Source organism: Canis lupus, chromosome 17 (assembly GCF_003254725.2).
Source record: "Canis lupus dingo isolate Sandy chromosome 17, ASM325472v2, whole genome shotgun sequence".
Lineage (NCBI taxonomy): Eukaryota > Metazoa > Chordata > Mammalia > Carnivora > Canidae > Canis > Canis lupus.
In genome coordinates this window covers 55,467,971-55,489,176 of record NC_064259.1, presented here as the reverse complement: position 1 = coordinate 55,489,176, position 21,206 = coordinate 55,467,971, and the positions used below count along the sequence as shown (strand labels likewise).

Here is a 21,206-nt window from a genome sequence, read left to right as displayed (position 1 = left end):
TGCCATATGTTGTTGTTTTTATTGTTATTTATTAATAATGTCATTTGCAGCATTTTGTAATCTACACAACCACATCCCAATTTCTAGAACACTGCATTTTAAAAATTTGCTGTTCCAAATTAGAAATTACTACCACTGATGATAATAAAAGCTATCATTTATTGGGACTGAGCTCACTGCTAAGGGTTTTAAGTGCATTAATTTATGTACTTCCCACAACCAGCCTCCGAAGTATGCTTTATTACAGACAATCCCCAACTCACGATGGTTAGACTTAGTTTTTCAACTTTATGATGGTGTGAAAGAGGTACACATGCAAGTAGAAACCGTACTTCAAAGTTCGAATTTTGATTTTTTTTTTTTTTCCTGGACCAGCAACATGCTGTATGATCCTCACTTGTGACCCTGGGTGGTGACAGCTCCCAGTCACCCATGTGATCACAAGGGAAAACTGACAACTTTCTGTACCCACACAGCATTTCTGTCTCTCACTTTTTGTACAGTATTCAATAAATTACATGAGATATGCAACGCTTTATTATAAAATAGGCTTTGTGTTCAATGATTTTGCCCAACTGCAGGCTAAGATGAATGTTCTGAGCACATTTAAGATAGGGTAGGCTAAGGCACAATGCTCAGTAGGCTAGGTGTATTATATGCACTTTCAAATGTTCAATTTACAATGTTTATTGGGATATAACCCCATCCCCATTGTAAGTCGAGCAAGATCTGTTTTTCCATTTTACCAAAAGGACTCGTAGCCTAGAGGCAGCTATTAAGTAAAAGAGTTGAGATTCAAACCCAGCTGCTCCTGACTATCTCAAAGGATAGTTGTAACATTAAAAATAACTTATTATTGAAGCCTGTGAGAACATATTCCATAAGTGCATAATCTCTCTGTAAAAACTATTGAGTAATATAGAAATAAAATCACCAAAAAATACAATTTATAATAGAATCATGAGATCTTAGTAGTAGAACCAATTTAGGTATAGGTGTAATAACACATAAATATTTTAGGCGAAATTTCGTGTGTAACTCTATGGGAACGTGTCATTATTTTATAGTCAGAGCATAAGTGCCCAGGGAAGCCTGTAGCTAGTTGAATGTGACCAAAGTTAACTGAAGCATCTCATTGATCCCGTCGTTTTTTAGCCATGTAGCAAGAAGAATTGGAATAACAGCATGTCTAACCAGTTACAAAACCAGCACAATGAGATGGTCAAAAAGTGATTTGGCAGAAACACTGCTCCCACAGAGATGCAATCTAAGGGTGATGGAAATATCAAACATATTTAGCTCCTCTAATGTGTGACCTTATCATAATGCTTTTGGGCCTCAAGTGTAAAATGAAGGGGAAGGACAAGCTCATGTTTAACATAAATTTTAAGTAAAATCCCCTGGTTTCATAATTGTATAATCAAGTTCAAAATCTTCTCAAAATTATATTTCTTTATCTGCCTTTTCTGCTACCGCATAGACATCTTGCAATGTGTATAACTCACTGTGTCCACTTAAAGTGGGAAGAAATTCAACATTCTCATTCTGTTGTATTAAAATGTTGCTATAATTAGACATAGAGGCCGAGAAACTGAAGAAAGAGAATGCCATAAGAGAACTTCAAATTTTCTGGAAGTATCTGGAACCAATCCTGAATAATGAGAAACCTGAAACAAATCTCTTTGATGTTGCTCAACTTGAATACATGGTCAAGGCAGATAACTTTCCTTCCGACTGGGCAGACAGCAAGATGATGGTTAGTACATGAATTTGTGAGAGTGCCTGGTTTGGACATGTGGTAATGTGGTTCCATTTATCATATTCATTTATTCTACAGACATTAAGCACTGACTATGTACATAGCTTTGTGCTAAACTCCTTTGTCTTCAAGACAGTGATAACACTGAATGCCCAGTGATGGTAATAGCCTGGTTCTTTAGCTTTTAGTGTATGAATTAATGGCAAAGAATAAGAGGGAGATGGAGATGAAGGATGGTAATTCTTTTATTTGGTGGCATGTGGCTTTGATTCATACTTCAACCATGTTCTTGGCAGTAGAGTCTTGATATTAATAATAATTACATGTTAATTGTGAAAATAGTAAATTTTTACAGTTTTTCAAATTACATTGTCTTTATTTTTTTAAATATATCAGCTCAACACATTGTTTTTCTAGGTTCTTAATTGTATTGCCAAAATCGCATTTTTAATATAATATATTTGGCCTGCAAAGTCTATCTAATAGGTGACTTGGCCCCACCCCAACAATTAACAGGTGTTTTCTGAGAGCATTTACTGGTCCTTGCTATTAAGGATCTTACAGAAAGCCATGACCAAAACCATGGAACAGAGGAGCAGTGTCCAAGGTGCTATACACTTACGTGCTCAGTGATGTGAAACACACTCTAAATATCCTATTAACTCAGAAAAAGAAGAAATAGGAAGAAGAGTAATAGCATTGAAGAGTAATAGCAAATGCTTGATCCACAAGGGTGTTTTTTAAAAGAAGGTTGAGTGACTACTTCTCATGGATGTTGTGGAAGATATCCAGGCATCCCTGTTACACAAAACCTCCCAGGTCTCTTTCTGGTTGACCCCCCCGCCCCCCCGCCACCGTTCCAACAAACAGAGGTCCAGGAGTTGGAGCATGAACATTTCTCGCTATGAGAGTCCCTCATTGTATTACCTTGAGGTGGATGCATACATGGTGAAGTAAGTAAAACTCTGAGGAGGGGGAGACCCCGATTTGAACCTTGAAGGATGGACAGGATTTGAATAAGTAACAATATACAGATCAGTTTGAGTTATTAAGACTGTCAACACAAAGAATTAGATGTCACTATGTAGAAACAGAACGCTGAAGCCTGATACCTTGCCAAAAGTACGTATAAATATTAGCCTGGACCTCTACATGGAAAAGAAGCTGAGCATAAAGATGCTGTGGCTGAAGGCAGAGCTTCTTCTAAGCAAAACTGGTTACTCCAATCTCCCTTGGCTTGACCTTTTTGTACCCCCTCATCTAGATACCTTCATCTTTCCTGCTTTGTCTTTCACTCTTCTGCCTCCTAAGCCTGAGCTCAGAAAAGAATGCACCACCCTCTGCTCTTTACTGTTTCATGTCACACCATCTCAAGAATCTTTATACATTTTGGTTCAATAGGGCACAGGAGATAGATCACAGCCATACAATGCCTGAGCCATAATTCAGAGGAATCCATAAAAAGAGTATTCTAAGGCAGCCTCAAACGAGTACCTTTTGCTCTTGCTCTAGCTAGAAATACCAGTTATGGTAGAACGTTCCTGACCTCAGAACTAGAAAATTAACATCGAGGATGTCTAGTTGGGCCATGAAAGTAATGGTCAGGAATGAAAACATTCAGTCATCTAGGGAGCCATTTATGGCTGTGCTGCCTAGCTGGACACACTGATCTCCTATCAATCAATTTGCAAGTATTTGTTGAATATCTTCTTTATGCCAGAGCTGTGGTCTGGGTCCAACTGCAGTATTTTTTTTTAGAGCCCAGGTATGCCTCTATAAGGTATGATTTGTGAGTGAACAACCCAACATTGAGGCTGATGGGGAAAGAGAGCCTTGAAAACAGTTCAGTAATGGAACTGGGTTCAAAAAGAAAGGCCATGGGGCTTAATATTGAAGAACAAGGTTCACATTAAAATTTGGATCACTGGAGAAACATGAAAGTAATAAATCTACTTCTTGTAGAAATCGACTGAATACATCATGTGCATACATGATGTCACATACTCAGCTATATATGTAAGTTGGTAATGGCCTCACATTCAAAGCAGAAGCCAGCCAAAGAATCTTCTTCCTCTCTGGAAGAAGGAAAGCATTAGTACCTTTGTCTGCAAACAAGCAGGCTATATTTCTGCTGAACCAAGGTAACGAAAGCTTTACATCAAATAAATGCCCATCAAGAAGTGCTAACTGCTCATGTAAGACATCTGCAACATCTCAAGTTAAGACCTTGGTTGCTGAAATAATTTTCTGGCTTTTAGCATGTGATTTGCTGTTGGATTTAAAAATGAATAAACTGGTTAAGCTAAGGGATCAGAAGGGGCAGAAGTCCTACCATATTTCTTACAAATACAAACAAAAATGTGTTTCTGTGCCAGAATTTGGGTGAAGACTAGCAAGTTGGAGCTTAACTGAGGAATACTCAGTCATAGAGTAGGCAAGTAAAGCCCAGCCTGGCAGCTATGCCTGGAAGATGGGCAGAGCCTGGCATCTCCCTGGACACCCGCCAGACTGTGATTCACTGTCCCCTACTCCCCCTATTACCCCCCACCCCCACAAGAAGCTATCTTATCCTACTTTCTTCAGATCTAAGATGAGCTCACTTCACCCTTCTTTGCCTTCAGGCAGGCTGACCTAGTGATAACAGTACTTTTCCAGTTCTGGAAATAAAAGCCCAGGTAATTGGGGTATCTGATCTACAATTTTCTTGAGAGAGAACAAAACTTGTGGTGGGTATTAGATAGACAAGCAGAAGACTAACTATTTCATAGCGGTTTTTTCCTCTGAAGGTAGCACAGAAGAGATATTGAAATGACCTATCTAATATATTGTTTTAGAAATTGGGACATCAGAATATATATATAATTTCACATTGCTGAAATTAATGAACAAGGTGTTTTTCACTTAGTTGAAGCATTAGATTCTCACAGTATTAGGCAGCCATATGGCCCTCCAAGGGGAAGAATCTGCATTATGGTGAACAAGATGGACAAGAAGGGTTTAACAAATGAAGACTCACTCACCATGGCTGGAGTTCAGTGGTTTGGGGAGATGCTTGGTTTAGTTACTAAGAGAGAAACCATACATCTGATTCCAACAATATAAAACTAATAACTAACTGTCATTAATGCTCTCACATGTAGCTGGAGTTGGGTACTGACATTTTTGAAAATATTGCCTGTTTGATGTATGACACCCTGGATTGGAAGAGACAGCATCAGCACTATTTGGAGAGCATGCAGCTTATCAATATCCCACAAGTGGTTAATGAGAAACCTATCTTGGAAGCCACGTCAATTACTGAGGTAGGCATGTTCTGGAATGTCTTTAGTTGACTAAACAATAAACTGAACAGATTAATTTTCGTATTTGTCAAACACAGGGAGGAAAAATTTCCTAAACACTTGTTGGAAGGAAATACTGCCTGCAGGGATTTAAGCGGTGAGGGTGGGAACAAGGAGAAGGCCCCCCAGACACAGCATTAAAGGGTACCTAGGTGATCAGGGCTTTGTGAAGCTCCCTAACTACTTGCCACATTCAGAGTTGATGATGATAGAAGCCACTTTCAGCCTCTCGCACAATAAATAACACCTAGAACAAAGAGGCCATTGATAAATGAATCACGCTGTCTCTTTAGCACCTACTGTGTGCTAGCCCTGGGCAAGGTGTTGGCAATAACGAACAAGACTCATCCTCTGTCCCCCTCATTGAGGTTAACTTTTAAAGAGGATGGCAGTCATGTTAACAGTGGTTTCAACATAGCATGATGAGTGCTGGGAGAACAGTCAGCTCAGCCTGCAGTAGAAATGCTAACCATGGCACCTAACCTGATCTGGAAAGGAACAGCGAGGGAGAGGGAGGAGTCAGGAAAGCCTCACGCTGCGGGGTAAGTGATGTGAAGGCTACGTATGAATTGCCTACAAGGAAATCCCAGTGGAGGAAGGGACAGAGAATAGGGCCCTTTTTGCCCTATTCTCAATAAAGGGGCAAAGACATGGGGTCAAAGGAAAGAAGTATTAAGGCACAAGCCAGGACTACCGGGTAGGTCTGTGCTCCTAGGTAGTATGTGCAAAATGAAGAACACCACCACGAACACCCACTGGAGCATGGAGACAGATGTCCTTTGGTGCTGACTTAAAGAGTCTGGGTTGTATCCTGAAGGTGATGGAGAAGTTCTGAAGGACTCTAAGAGGGGGAATGGTTTGATTCTGAGTCACCCAGGGACCAGTGCCTCATCTCCCCATGCCTTTCCTGGCTATTGCTAAATGGGCTCTGTTAGGAAAAACTTCTGAAAAGTGTCCATACCCATGAACTTCTTCCCTTCCTCAGATCCTAATATTAGCCAATGATTTTTTGTGGTGTGAACATAACCATACAATCTCAGAATCCCGTCAGACCCCATCATACCTGCATCTGATGAAAGCATCTCTCAGCTGAAATCTCAGTCAAAAATTTCTCTTTTTGAAATTTTTCTACTTATAGGCTCCACAACCTGTTGCTCCAACACTTGGCAAGAAGAAAGCACAGAATGAGGAATCACAAGCCCCAACATCAGGCATGTATGAAACCTGAAGACCAACACCGTAAGCTGGTGCTTTAAGGAATACTGACTATCTTCCATATTGCCTTCAGACATCCCTCCACCTACACATTCTGCTTTTATTAGTGCACAGTGACAGTTTAAATTTATGGATTAAATTTTGATGGAAGAAATGGAGAACACATCTTTTTTTCTTAAAGGTTTTATTTATTTATTTGAGAGAGAGAGAGAGCATGAGTGGGGGGAGGGCAGAGGGAGGGGGAGAAGTAGACTTCCAACTGCAGCCAGGAGCCCGACATGAGGCTTGATCCCAGGACCCAAGATCATGACCTGAGCCGAAGGCAGATGCTCAACGGACTGAGCCATCCAGGAGCCCCTGGAGAATACATCTTAATTGAACAGTGATATATTGCATGTTTTACAGCAGCCTTTGTCTTCACAACTGAAGTAGACATGAGGTATTATAATGACTTGCTGAATCCAATTCCAGAAGAATTCATCTCTGTGCCTCTGATACTGCATTGTATACTGGAACAGGTAGGTGGATACACTCCCAGACTTTTTCCCCAGGTGGGTAACCTTGAGTCGGTCATTTTATCTCTCTTTGCTTTTCGTATTAACTATTTTAAACTACACACATAATACCTGAGTGTATTCTCCTTCACAAAGATTATAGAACACTTCAGATAAAAGTAAAGTTTATTTTGATCATCTGCTTTAGTGCCTTTTCTTTTGCTATGCTCTGGAACAATTTATCTAACCTTCCCTGACGTTTCAGTAGACATATCCTTTCAACTATCTGTGTTTGGTGTCATTTTAATGGACAAGAAAGAGGAGATAGACAGGTGGATAGGTGGTTAATGGTCTTTAACTTCAAAATTTCTTCTATACTTGTAGGTTTAATCAGATTTTTCTCTTTCTGAAGCCAAGTATAGTTAGTTGTTAGTATTTTTTTTAAGTAATCATGCCCATTGTATTTGCTTTCAATATCATATAAAGTTCTTTATTCACTTTATATGCATTTTTAAAATTTCCTTGGCATCTCCTTATGCTCCTTTTCTATGACAGATGCTATTTATTTCTCCTCTCTATTTTTAAAGAAATCTTATTTATTTATTTATTTATTTATTTATTTATTTATTTATTTGAGAGAGAGAGAATGAGTAATGGAGAGGGGCAGAGGGAGAGAGGGAGAGAAGCAGACTCCCTGCTGAGCAGGAAGCCCCACATGGGGCTCCATCCCAGGATCTGGAGATCATGACCTGAGCCAAATGCTGACACCTAACTGACTGAGCCACGCAGGTGCCCCTCCCCTCTCTTTTCTTGATCATAGTTGTCAATAGTGTATCTATCGTATCGGTCTTTTCAAAGAATTAGCATTTTCCTTCATTGATCAACTCCTTTCTACTTTTTGTTTAATTAATTTCTTCATTTCTCTTTATTATTTCTTTCTTTCTGATTTCTTTGAGTTTATTTTGCATTTCATTTGAATCAAAAAGTCACTTTATTTTCAGGCTTTTTGCATTTCTTAAGTCTATACATTTCCTTTTGAGTATTTCTTTGGCTGCATCCTGATGTTTTCAATCTATTCAATTCTAAATCTTTTATTTTAATTTCTGTTGTTTATTGTCAATTCCTAATTGTATTGCATTATGGTCAGTAAACATGGTTTGCATGTTAAAAAATGTTTTTAAATTTCCTGAGCTCCCTGTGTGACATGAGGTACGTGGTCAATTCTTGTGAGTCTCCTTAATGTATTTGAAAAGAGTTGTTCTAAATTAACTCATTTAATCCTTATAACAACCTTATGAAGAGAAATTATTTTTGTTCCCCATTTTACAGATAAGGAAACTGAGGCATAGAAAGGTTAAGTAATTTGTCCAAGTAGTAAGTGTCAGAAACTGCTTTTGAACCTAATCAGTCTGAGTAGAAAAAGTATTTTGATGGTGTTGCGTTGTTGTCTTCTTTCTTCTAATGTTGCCGAGAAATCTCATGCCAATCTAATACTTTTTCTTTGTAGATAATCTGTTTTCTCTCTCTGGCAGCTATTAGAGTTTTCTCTTTGTAATTCATAAAACAAGGCTGTGTCCAGGGGCAGCTTTTTTGTTTCATCATTGTCATTAGCAATCTAAAGGATTATAATCTGGTTTCTGATTACATTCTGAATAAAATCAAAATTCCTTACACTGGAAGACCCTAAAAATATGGGTCTGAGCTGATCTGGTCTCATCTTCTGCCTCTCTCTCTCTCTCTCTCTCTTTCTCTCTCTCTCTCTCACACACACACACATACACACACAAACACTCTTACTACTCATCATCTATATAGGCTTTCTAGGTTTTCCTCAACAGCATTGCTAAATTACACTATAGCTTTTTACTCCAATTTCTTTTCCCATAAAGTTTTGCATCCACACGTCTGCCTGGTGAATACTGCTTGTCATTCAATGCCCCATGGAATTGGCATTCCTTAGCCTTACTCTCATCCCACCTGATCCAAAGGAAACAGCTGACAACACAGAGGGCTCTTTTTTTTTTTTTTTAAGATTTTAATTATTTATTCATGAGACACACACAGAGAGAGGCAGAGACATAAGCAGAGGGAGAAGCAGGCTCCTCGCAGGGAACCTGATAATGGGACCCGATCCCAGGACCCCGGGATCACGCCCTGAGCAGAAGGCAGATGCTCAACTGCTGAGCCACTCAGGCATCCCCAGAGTGCTCTTTATCACTCACTTTGTTTTAGCTTCTTATGAACAACTGCTCTTCTTAAAAAAACTTATTTGTTTTCTGTCTTAACTTCTCTCTCTCACTAGAACATATGCTCCATGTAAGCCGGGACTTAATCTAATCTTGTTTACCGCTGTATGCCCAACACACTATGACCACACCTAACCCACAGTAGATACTGAATTTGTATTTGCTGGATTAAATATATCCTCAAATATTATTTTTTTCTATTGATTTATCCTTTTATTAGATGGATGTTGGAACTTCTGGCTTTCCCTCCATGTCTTTGACATTTTCTATCAGTTTGATCTTTTTTGGGAATTCCAGCATAACTCCCAAATAATTCATTCTTCAGTGGAGTCCAATCTGCTTTTGAAGTTTTTTTTTCTCAAAAATAGATGTATTTAATTTATAAATTCTCCAATCTCTTTTTAGAACTGTCTTCGTCCTTATTGCTGGGAAGTAACACATTCTTTTTTCTCTCTGAATATTTAAATGTTCATTTAAAGTCCTGTTCAGACTCTATCATCTCTTTCATCTCCAGTATACATTTTTATGTCTGTTGACTGCTTTAGTTTTCTAACCAATTAGATAAGCACACTCACAGTTGCTTTTCATTACTCCATAAGGTTTCTGGAAGACCAGTAGTTTTATTACATCAATAAATTTGTAAAAGCTGGAAAGCCCTATAGAGCTTGCAGTATCATCATTTTATTTATCTTTCTTATTTTATTCAATTCAATTCAAAGCAACATTTATTAACCACCTGCTATATTAGGCACCAGCTGACAACCTCAGTTCCTGACACGTAGAAGGCAACCAATAATAGATACATTTTTGATTGAAAAAAAAAGTTTAATAATGGGATGAAAAAATTGAAGTATAAGAGGAATGGGATAGGATTTTCTAAGGCAGGATATTAGAGTTTAACATTTCAGAGGCAGAACAGTTTTGAGTGATCTTTGTGATTAGAATGGGTTTAAGAGATGATCGAATATAGAGAATGGAGATATGAATGGCTCTTTTGAAAGTAAAGAGTTGACAAAAGGTGAAGGATGGGAGACTATTTTGTTATCCATCCAGCGCAGTGGTTTTCAACAGTAGCTGATTTTCCCCCCAGGGGACATTTGGCAATGTCAGGATATTTTTGGTTGTCACAATTGGAGAGGTGATACTGGCATTAAGTGGATAGAGACCGGGAATACTGCCAGTCTCCATTGCATAGAACAGAACTCATGACAAATAACTGTCTAATTCAGAATGTCTTAAGTTCCAAGGTTGAGAAACCCTGTAAAAGGATGTGAAATCACAGAGGATGATTACAAGATTTAAGGTGAAGAGAAAGCAATACATTAGGTGCCTACCTTGATTACATTTCAACTTTATTTACCATATAGAATTGAACAGCCATTTAATCTTTCTAGACCTCAGTTTTCCCATATAAAGGAGACTATTACTCCTTACTGATCTCACCGTCTATCACTCTCTTGAAGAGAAAGAATGAGGACTTGACCTCACCCTAGTTCTTCCCACTCAGCAGCCATCAGCTGGCACCAGTCACTAACTTCACTCACTCTAGCTCTTCCTCCATAAAATTAAGATAATATCTACTCCACAATGTTGCTGTGATGCTTAAATGAGATAATGTATGAGAAGATGCTCCATGGAGTGTTGGGCATATGTAGGCATTCAATAAATACTGAATCCAAAGGTGTGAGTGGTTTCGAGTGCTTTAAGAGAAAGAACAAATCATTAAGGAAAAAATTTCTTATATTGTTATTTTGATGTCCTTCATCGTAAATTTTCCTGTTTACCATTTGTGTTTTATGCTACCTATTCTAATGCATACATTAAAATTACATCTACTTTAATGCCTGGTTATAAACATTTCCTCTTTTATTTTGGTAATCACAGTCACTTTGTGTAATCACTGTATATTATTGCTAGAAACTACCTTGTCTTTACTCAGAACAATGGAAATACGTTATCAGTAGAGAGCTGACCATCAAACTGACTCCTCCCACCTGTTTGTTTGAACAGGTTGTGGCAACTGAAGAAGACCTTGTCCCGCCTAGACTGGTACAGCCGCCCCCCAGAGCAGATGGGTTGGACCACAGAATCGCAGCTCACATTGTGTCCATCCTGCCTTCTCTCTGTCTCACAGAGAGGGAGAAAAAGGTCAGAAGGCATGAGATAGCCAAAGAGCTTGCATGCTTTGAAAAAGTATGGATTCTCTTTTTAAGTCACTTTATTTCAATTTGAACAGAATCTCCATGAAATATTCTTATCTGAAGAAGAAAACGAAAGCAAGGCAGTGCCCAAAGGCCCTCTCCTACTGGACTATCATGATGCACATGCCCACAAGAAGTATGCTCTAAAGGTAATAATAATCAGGTTACCCGAGGAGACGTGATGCAAGAAAGCTTGTTTGTAATTAATTATTCAGTTGGAGAAATTGCGGTTAGATAGTTTTACCAGTGGGATTAAAAGTAATATTCAAAAGAGACACCTGCTTGCCAAGTGAGACCTTAGGAAATACAGGTGCATACGGGAGCAAAGAAAACTTCTCTAATTATATAAGTCCAGGTAACCATTGCACTGAAAGTGAGTACACCACATTTGCATTAAGACCTTCAAGTTATTTGCCTTAAATACCTTACCAATGTGAAAAGCTAGTGGAAGCCAGAGAGGAACCTCAGAAGGGAGAGATGAATATAGGTGAGACTTTGGCAGTTCATCACGGCGAATGAAGAATCCATCGTTTCTGTGCACCAGGAACCTCTGGCAAAGTGAGAACGAGCTTTTTTGACCTTTAGCAAAATACCAACAGTTTGTCTTCCCCAATTACCATTGATTTCCCCTGTTTCCAAATAATGAGAGGGAAGGGTATCAGGTTTTGCCTTCTCCATATGCATAAGGCACCTGACAGCTTATCCAAATGTCTTCTGTCATGTTGCTCTTTTTCATCAGAACCAAAAGAATTTTGACCCAGTTCAAATTGAGCAGGAGATGCAGTCCAAGTTGCCACTGTGGGAATTCCTTAAATTCCCCCTGCCCCCGCCATGGAACAGCACTAAACGTCTAGCTACAATCCATGAGCTCATGCACTTCTGTACAAATGGTGAGTACATTCTCTGTCTTAGCTTAAACTCATTCGTTTATGGTCATATGTGCTTCTTAAGATTACACTCCTATTAGCGAAAATGTTTTGATTATTGAAAGACCTTTCAGAGGCTGAGGTGGGTATTTTGATCCTCTTACCTCGAATAATGTCATTAGCAATGGTATGCTGGCTCTGGTGCATAACATTCTTCAATTTGATGCACTGGCTTTTCTTTCCACCGCGTTTCCACGACAAGAATAATCTGTTTCTTCCTTCCTTCTCCTCACTCCCCACCCCCACATCCACTCCCTGACATCATTGCGGGAGACATGGTGATCCGCATCCCAGGTGAGAGCACAGAGTCGAGAGCCCCTGGCCGTGGGGTGCCCACAGTGTGTTGATTCAAGCTCACCTCCTCCCACAGGAGGAGGGGCCATTTATGTTCTTTGAGCACCGAGGAAAGAGAGGTAATTCTGAGAATCTAAAATCAGCTTCTCCTTGTAGAGTTTACTGGGATTTTTAGATACAGTCATTTCCTTAAAGAACTTTATTTCCAGGGGCGCTTGGGTGGCTCAGTCCATTAAGCGTCTAACTTGGGCTCAGGTCATGATCCCAGGGTCCTGGGATGGAGCTCCCTGCTCAGTGGAGAATCTGCTTCTCCCTCTCCCTCTGTCCCTTCCCCCACTCATGCCCCTTCTTTGTCTCTCTCTCAAATAAATAAATAAATAAATAAATAAATAAATAAATAAATTTAAAAAAAACTGAATTTCCACTTGAGACAATCAGCAGATACATTCCTACTTATGAGAAGGAATATGAAATTGCATAGACATCTTTATTCAACAAGAAAGTATTTGCCCTAGAAAATAGGAAAACACCTCATTTCATTTTTCACCCTAAGTGAATCATGAAATATTTTCTTCTTGATTTCTTCTTTGATTTTTAAGTAGGCATAATGATAAAGAAAACAACAAAATCTTTTGAATACTATCGTACCATCACCTCATGGAAAAGCAGGGTAAAGCCTACCGGCCTGGGTATGTGGAGACTGTTGTTTACATAACAGCTCTGTGTCTGATGTTCCTGAGAATGTCTGTCCTTTGTCTGCATCCTGCCACACACCACCTCTCCTGCCTGTGGTATGACTCCATGCTCTTCCACCTCGTCCTACACACAGAATGGGATTCTTATTTCTGTTGCTACTGTTGCAGTGTCACATATCCCGCTTACGTGTCTGTCCCAAACCCATGCTCCTCCTCCTCTCTCCTTCTCTCTATCAGCACTTCATACTTAACAGATCCAAAACCAAATTCCTGACTCCCCATACAGTCCTCCGTATGTCAGTAAATGGCAACTGTTTTCTTCCAAAATCTTAGAGTCATCCTGATTCCTCTTGGTTTCTTATGTCCTACAACCAATCCCCCTACATCCTCACTGCCATGCCAGCCTAGTCCATCATCACCTCTCACTTGGATTATTTCAATAGCTTTCCAGTTGGGCCAGAGGCTTTCACCCTTTTATCTCATCTTTTCTTCATGCAATAATCAGAACCATACTTCCATAAGAGGGATCCATGTACCCTCTTAACTCAGAATTCTTTAGTGGCCACCTTGACATTCAAAGTATGATTTATTCTGTTCTGCCACCCATCTTCTGAGCTCATCACCTGTCAAGCTCTCATCGTTCTACTCCACTCAATCTGCATTGGCCTTGTTGTGATTCCCTGACCCTGTTGGTCAATCCCTTGCCTCAGGATCTTTGCACTTGCTATTTCTCCTGCTTCCATTCCTTTTCCAGATATTCATAGGACTTGCTCTCCCACTTCCTTCACATTTTTGCTTAATTGTTTAGAGGGTTTTTCTCTGACTACCATATATATATATATATATAGTCTCCCTAACTGCTATAACTTTTTGCCCCTTCATCTGGCTTTATCCTTCTTACCACCTCTGATACGGTATACACTTATCTGTTTACCCTGTTTCCAACCACCAGAATGGATACTCTGTAAAATCAGAAGATCACCGCTTAGTTTACCGCTGTGTTCCCAGCTTTTACTATGTAATCCTTGACAACTAATATGTGCTCAAAAGGTGTTTGCAAAATGAATGAATGAGCAAACTTTCCTTAATTCTGTAGCTTTTACCTGTTCCCTGTCTCTCTTTAGAATTTCCTCATTTTTTTTCTAAAGAATCATCCCTGTGTCCTCATTTCTATTGGAGAAAAACTGGAGTTTACCCCAGAATCATTGCTCTACCACAATCATTTTACTTTCCTCATTGAAATTTCATGATTATTTGATAATATTTATCTCCCACCCCTCTACTCTGAACTTCTAAAGTGTAAGAACCTAATCTTTTCTTTGAATCTCAGGGACCCATAACAAAGCCTAATACACAGAAAACAAAAATGAGTGAGCAAGCAAGTGAGAGAGGGAGTGGGTGAAGGGATGAATAAACGCTGTAAGACAATAAACGCACAAATAAATAGGGCCAATTGAAAGCTGATAACCTATGAAGAGCAATTATGCAAAGTACTATACCAGTTCAAGTGGGTGAAAAGAGGTCTTTTCTGAGCTCTAAGGAGTAGTAATAGATACTGAATATAACAGTGTATGTTAGACACAAGTGAGTAATTTTTTTTTGCTTCAAATTATAACAGTAGCAAAGGTGCTTTTGCTTAAAAATGATAAGTTTAAAACATATTCAACTGATATGGTACCTTGGAGAGTCCATGTAAATTAATATTAATACACCTACTACTGATTAAGGTATGAAGTAATTTGTGAACATTATCTTGATAGATTATATCGTGATTGTGCAGCTTTCTTATTATTAGGTACTTTCTATATTTGTTGCAGAATTGTGGAACCCATGTTTAAAGTGAGGTCAACATCCATCATGATGTAAATCCCTTGTCATTGCAGTGGACAGATCCCCCTGGCCACCTCTCTCTCAGCCCTGTGCCATGTGGTAGTAAGAGCATTCCTAGCAACACAGTTCTTGCTTTCTTACAGAAGTCTTGAGCTGGAATGAAGTAGAACGAGCCTTCAAAGTGTTTACTTTTGAAAGCCTGAAACTCTCTGAGGTTAATGAAGAAGGAAAGCTAATACCTTCTGAGATGATGTATGGAACAGATTCTGAGATGTTCAACATACCGTGGGACAACCCTGCCAGATTTGCTAAACAGATAAGGCAGCAATACATCATGAAAATGAGCACCCAAGAGGCCAAATGCCAAACAGGTACACTACTTGGAGGAAACCAAAGGATTTCTTATTTTATGATTGTTGATTTTTCTAGCATTGTACCTAATGGATTCTCTTTAAACTGACTAGATACTGAAACCAAAGACAGAATTTTATTTGTGGATCACAATTGGTCAACACCTATGCAAGAGAATGAAATCAGTAAAGAACCTTATGATGATCATCAGTCTGATTCTAATAATAGAAAGCATCCTGACCCAAACAGTAAGGAACCCTTAGACCCTGACAACATAGAGCTGTCAGTGCAGAAGACCAGCTTGAAGACTCAGGCCCAGGCTGGGCCTTCAGGTGAGTAAGTGTGTGTGTGTGTGTGTGTGTGTGTGTGTCGACACTATTATACAATGATTAACTCCAAAAATGATTCAAGAAATATTATGTAAATTTAAATGTCTCCTTATTTCAATTAAAAGACTGTTTAATATCTAAGTTAAAATTAAACTTTGCTCTTGAGTATTATTATTATTGATTTTTAAAATATCCTAAGGCCTGTTAGTCCACTCTTACCTCAGTAAATATAGTGAGGTCCACATAATTAAAACTTTCCTCATTAGCATTTCATAGGGTTATTGTGATTATATGAAAAAGTTATTAAAAATTACCTGCAATTAGATAGTGAACTACCCACTACAGAGTTGAGTACAAAATCATTGCTCAGTGAAGAACAATGATTCCCTTTCTCTCTTCCTTAAAACTCAAATAATGACTCTTACTCTAGAATATACCATCATAAATATTGTTATATTAGGAGATATATATGCATAGGAGACTGTTAGGCTAAATTTATTGAGCTATCTTATGCATAGATGTCATATTAATTACCTAAAATACAGCTGTTCATTTCCTGCTTTCAACCGTCAATGTCTCCCTACTAACTGAACCCAATTCTTTGGTCCGCTGTACATGCTTCTCTAGTAGTACTAAATTTCTTTCCCGTAACTTTCCACTTTTTCCCTTTTGATCACTCATCCTGGCTCTAGCCAAAAAGAATTAGGCTCTATTTCTTTCACACAGCCTGCTGCTTTCAATTGCTGTGTCTGAGTTCTCTTTTTGATTACAACTAGACTTCAGTGACACTTCCATGAAGCTTTGTTAGATGTGTCCATCTTGAAATGGCTCCCTTAGCATTCCCATGGTCATAATTAATCTGTGTTTCCTTTATGGCATTAGTTATCATTTTCTACTACTTATTACAGTTATTCATATGCTTATAGTAAGTTTCCATAGTACTATAGCTTCTTAGAGGTCACAGGTATGCTTATCTTTAAAATATTAACTATATACTGGACCACAAAACAAGTCTCAGCAAATTTTTCACAGGATCAAAATTACAGAATGCATTTTCATACCACAGTAAAATTGTGGTGGACATTAGTTACAAAAACTAATGAGAAAATGCCCCAATTTTTTTAATTCGTTTTTTTAAATTTTTTTATTTTTATTTTTTTTAATTTATCTACGATAGTCACAGAGAGAGAGAGAGAGAGAGAGAGGCAGAGACACAGGCAGAGGGAGAAGCAGGCTCCATGCACGGGGAGCCCGACGTGGGATTCGATCCCAGGACTCCAGGATCATGCCCTGGGCCGAAGGCAGGCGTCAAACCGCTGTGCCACCCAGGGATCCCGCCCAAATTTTTAAAAAGAAAAAATCACAATAGAAATTAGGAAATATTCAAGTTGAATGGCAAGGAAAACACTAAATATCAAAATTTCTATAATGCAACTAAAGCAAGGGATACTCACAAAGAAGCTCACAGCTTTAAATGAATACATTTTAAAAAAGAAAACTAAAAATTAATTAGCTAAACATCAACCTTAAGTTGTTAGTAAAGATGAACAAAATAAGGGTGCCTGAATGGTTCAGTCCGTTAGGCATCTGCCTTCCGCTCATATCATGATCTCTGAGTCCTGAAACAGATCCCTGCATTGGCTCCCTGCTCAGCGGGGAGTTTGCCTTTCCCTCTACCTCTGCCCCTCCCTCCACTTGTGCTCTCTCTCAGTCTCCCTCTCTCTCTCTCTCTCACTTTCTCTCTCTCTCAAATAAATAAATTAATAAAAGCATTAAAAAATAAAGATGAACAAAGTAAATCCAAATAAAGTGAAAGGCAGAAAATAAGAGTAAACTATTGACATAGAAAATATAGATGTAATAAGGAAGAACAAATTCTACAAAAGTCTGGTTCTCTGAAGACTTTTAAAATTTGATAATTCTTTTTAATGAAAGTCTGACTATAAAAATGGGTAGCACAAATACCCATATTAGGAATAAAACCATATCAGGAATAAAAATAGAGGATATGAACAACTTTATTCTGCTAAATTTAAAAATGAAATGAGAAAATTACAGGAAAAGTATATCTTACCAACAGTGACTCAAGAAGAAATAGAAACACAAATAGTGTTGCAATCATTTAAATAAATTAAATCAATAATTAAAGATCCTCCTAAATAAGATACTGCCAAACTCAAATGATCTTATTTATTAGTGATACCAAACACTCAAAAAAGAAATAATTCTAGTCTTAAAAATTATTTCCAGAAATAAAAATTGAATATCATCCCTACTCATTTTACAAAGTTAGAATAAACCTTATAATAGAACTGTCAAGGATAGTATGACAAAAGAAAATTATTAATCAAACTCATTCATGAACATACATGCAAAAATCCTAAATAAGTAAACTGATCTAGCAATATACAAAATGATAATAATACATTACAAGTTGTTTTTATAACAAGAATATAGGAAACATATTGTTAAAATCAATATAATTTATCAATACACTAGTGAGAAAAATGATATAATCATCTCAATGGATGGAGAAAAAGCACTTAGAACTTAGCAATTTGTGAAAAAAAATCTTAGCAAACTAGCAATAGAAGGAAAATTTCTCTACCTTTAAGGTTTATTCTTAAATTACTACAACAAACATTATATATCAAGATGAAAAGTTGAAAGATTTCCCTTGACACCAGGAAGCTATCTACTAAACACTTGTATTCAGTATTACATTGGAGATGCTAGCCAACTCAGTAAGGCAAGAAAAAGAGATAAAAGTGTGAGGTTTGAAAAAGAAGAAACAAATGCTATTATTTGTAAATATTGTGTATGTAGAAAACCTGAAATAATCCACAAAAAATCAGGATTAATATAATAGTTTAAAAAGGAAATCATGGTTATAAAAGACACACTTAAGATGTCTGCAGTGCTGGATCTTTTCTTTCTCATTATCCATTACATTAAGCATTTATGTTCTATGAACTCCTCTGTGTGTTTTATAATCTATAATTTTTTAAAGCATTAGAAAAAGAATAAGTCGTCAGTGCCACAAGAGAACAGATGTTAAATCAGTATTGGCCGGTCATCTTGCCGTTTTCACTTATTTAGATCGACGAAGTAGAATTAGGGAAATCTGCTTGCTTATTAGTAAAGCAGGTAAGTGAGGGCAAGGGAGACAGAGGAGGGCGGGAGATAACATTTATGTAATATTGCCCTGCTATATTCCAAGCATGTTAAGACATTTTACACATATTAACTGGTATTTAATATAAACCTCAAGTCTGTGAGTAAGAATTATCCCAATTCTAAAGATGAAGAATTGAAGACTCAGAGGGATTAAGTAACTTGTAGGAAATCAGGATTCCAACAGAGAGCTAACTCCAAACCAATGCTCTCTCCACTGTGTCTTGTGGCTTCCTCAGTTCCAGAAACTCCTTATCTGGTGGTTTGGTCATACAGTTTCTTCATGCTGATACTTAACCTGATTTTGTTATCAAATGAGTTGATTCCTTATTTCTCTATTCTAAGTTCCCCTACCTATTAGCCTAGTTCACAAAAATAATTAAGCCAAATAAGTTCACCTGGATGTTATGGCTTCAGTGCATCCTGTGGGAATGTAAATATAGGACAAAGAAGTCACTTTGTGTTAACATGGATCCAGAATAAACCAGGAGAGATATAAGGCCTGAGGTTTTTTTTCTTTGTGTTTTGTTTTTTTCTTTAGAGCAACTGGTGTATAGTTTTCCTCAGGCAACTTTTGCCACCTGGTGGTCAAACCACATAAATTGGCATTCCAGATCCTGGTGGAAAAGAGATGATTAGAGCCACTCTAAATTGTCAAGGCTAAAAATGCTAGTGTATCCTAGAGGCTGAGCAATCCTGAGAAATAAGCTCCCACAACCTGTAAGGGATCCTATGTGGTCTATGTTGATCTACATCAAGAAACTCTGAGTTGGACAGGGGAGGATGGCTGAGCCTTGGGTGTCTCACTGTGTCTGTTATGTCTAAGGGACTCTGTTGTTGTTGATCTTACATCCTCCCCGCCAACTCTGAATCATATTATTAAAGCAGCCATTTGAAATCATTTCAAACAAAGCAGAAATTGTTCACGTATTTCCTGCACAACCATCTTAGCATCAAATTCATATATATATATATATATATATATAAATGTTCCTGAATGTGAAGGACCGAATATTTGTGCTTTTCTTAACCAAACACTGGATTTCCATCTGAGACTGTTTTTGAAGTTGACAGGGTCTATTGGATATTTATGAAAAACCTGAGAGTTGATAACCGTGAGGCTATAGGTTTAGATGTGCCCTTTATGCTTGTTGGGTGTTTTTTTAATAAAGTAACTGCTTTGCAGAGGGATCTTGTTATCTCTAAAGTAAAACAGATTAGGAAAGCTGTTTTTCAAAGGGATGAGAAAGCATCCATTTCCAGATGTGTCAAAAAACTACTGAATCACACTGTCAAAGGATTATGTGGTTGAAGGCAGAATCAGAAAGAAAGAAAAAAATGATTTTTACCCTACTATTAAATAAAGAGTTTAGATTGGTTTTAGAATGTCCTTTCCTTTGACAAAATAACTAATGCACAATTTTTTAGAACATATTTTCTGAACTGGAGACTTTTTCTGCTGGATCCTTAGACACAGGAGGGAATATCAAATCTCCCGGAAATCTGGCAGACCACAGAATAGAATAATTTTTATTCCACAGATTTCATATCAGTTGCTTCAAGGACACATGGGACATCATGGTCTATTTAGAGTTATAGTTGGCTTGAGTTTTCTCTTGAGTAGATGTATTTATATAAATACCGAACTGGATTGACTTTATAGTTTTCCTCTAAATCAAAATGGAACATTCACGCCGTCACCTTCACCAGCCCCAGGCAAGATGAAACTAGTAGCGAAAATGCAAGCAGCTATGCTCTCAAAAGAAAGAAAAATATTGGCCTATCCTTGGCAGACACAATTAACTACACCCTCTAGAAATGCATATACGGTTCTCTTTGCCACAGAATGAAGTCGAATCTTATGCTTACCCTAAAATCAGCCTTTGTCTTGAATTTCTTCCACAGTTCCTCTCTCTCTCTCTTTCTCTCTGTCTTCTCTCGCGTGCGCTTGCACTTTACATGCAATTCCAGTTTCGTTATATGATGTAGATTTTCCTCATTCAATCAAAACAAAACATAACGAGCCCTTACCACATGCCTGGTGCTCAGGATACAGTTATGGAAAACAAGGTCGGGTTCTTATACTCCAGGAAGTCACATTGAGATGGAGAGAGACATAAACAAATAAATATCATCAGGCACTAGTAAATGAGCTGATTAAAAATAAAACAGGGTAAAAGGCAGAAAGGCCCTTAAGAAGGTGATGTTTAAGCAATGACAAGAATGAAGTCAGTGTTTGAACCAAGTGATTATCTGAAAACAAAGCACGTCAGAAAGAAAGGCCAATGTAAAAACTTTAAGATACAGCAAGCAAGCTTGTGAGTCTAGAGAAGAACGAGCAAAGGAGAATG

General features: G+C 38.0%; 1 protein-coding gene across 1 annotated transcript in view; it reads left to right on the top strand.

Moving 5' to 3' along the window:
• SPAG17 (sperm associated antigen 17) overlaps nt 1-21,206 on the top strand; it is a 220,697-nt gene that overhangs the window by 79,115 nt on the left and 120,376 nt on the right. Inside the window, 9 exon segments of the mRNA XM_025453376.3 lie at nt 1,575-1,756; nt 4,900-5,061; nt 6,239-6,311; nt 6,721-6,833; nt 11,066-11,203; nt 11,292-11,405; nt 11,996-12,146; nt 15,145-15,372; nt 15,466-15,684. Coding sequence (XP_025309161.3) covers nt 1,575-1,756; nt 4,900-5,061; nt 6,239-6,311; nt 6,721-6,833; nt 11,066-11,203; nt 11,292-11,405; nt 11,996-12,146; nt 15,145-15,372; nt 15,466-15,684 — 1,380 coding nt within the window.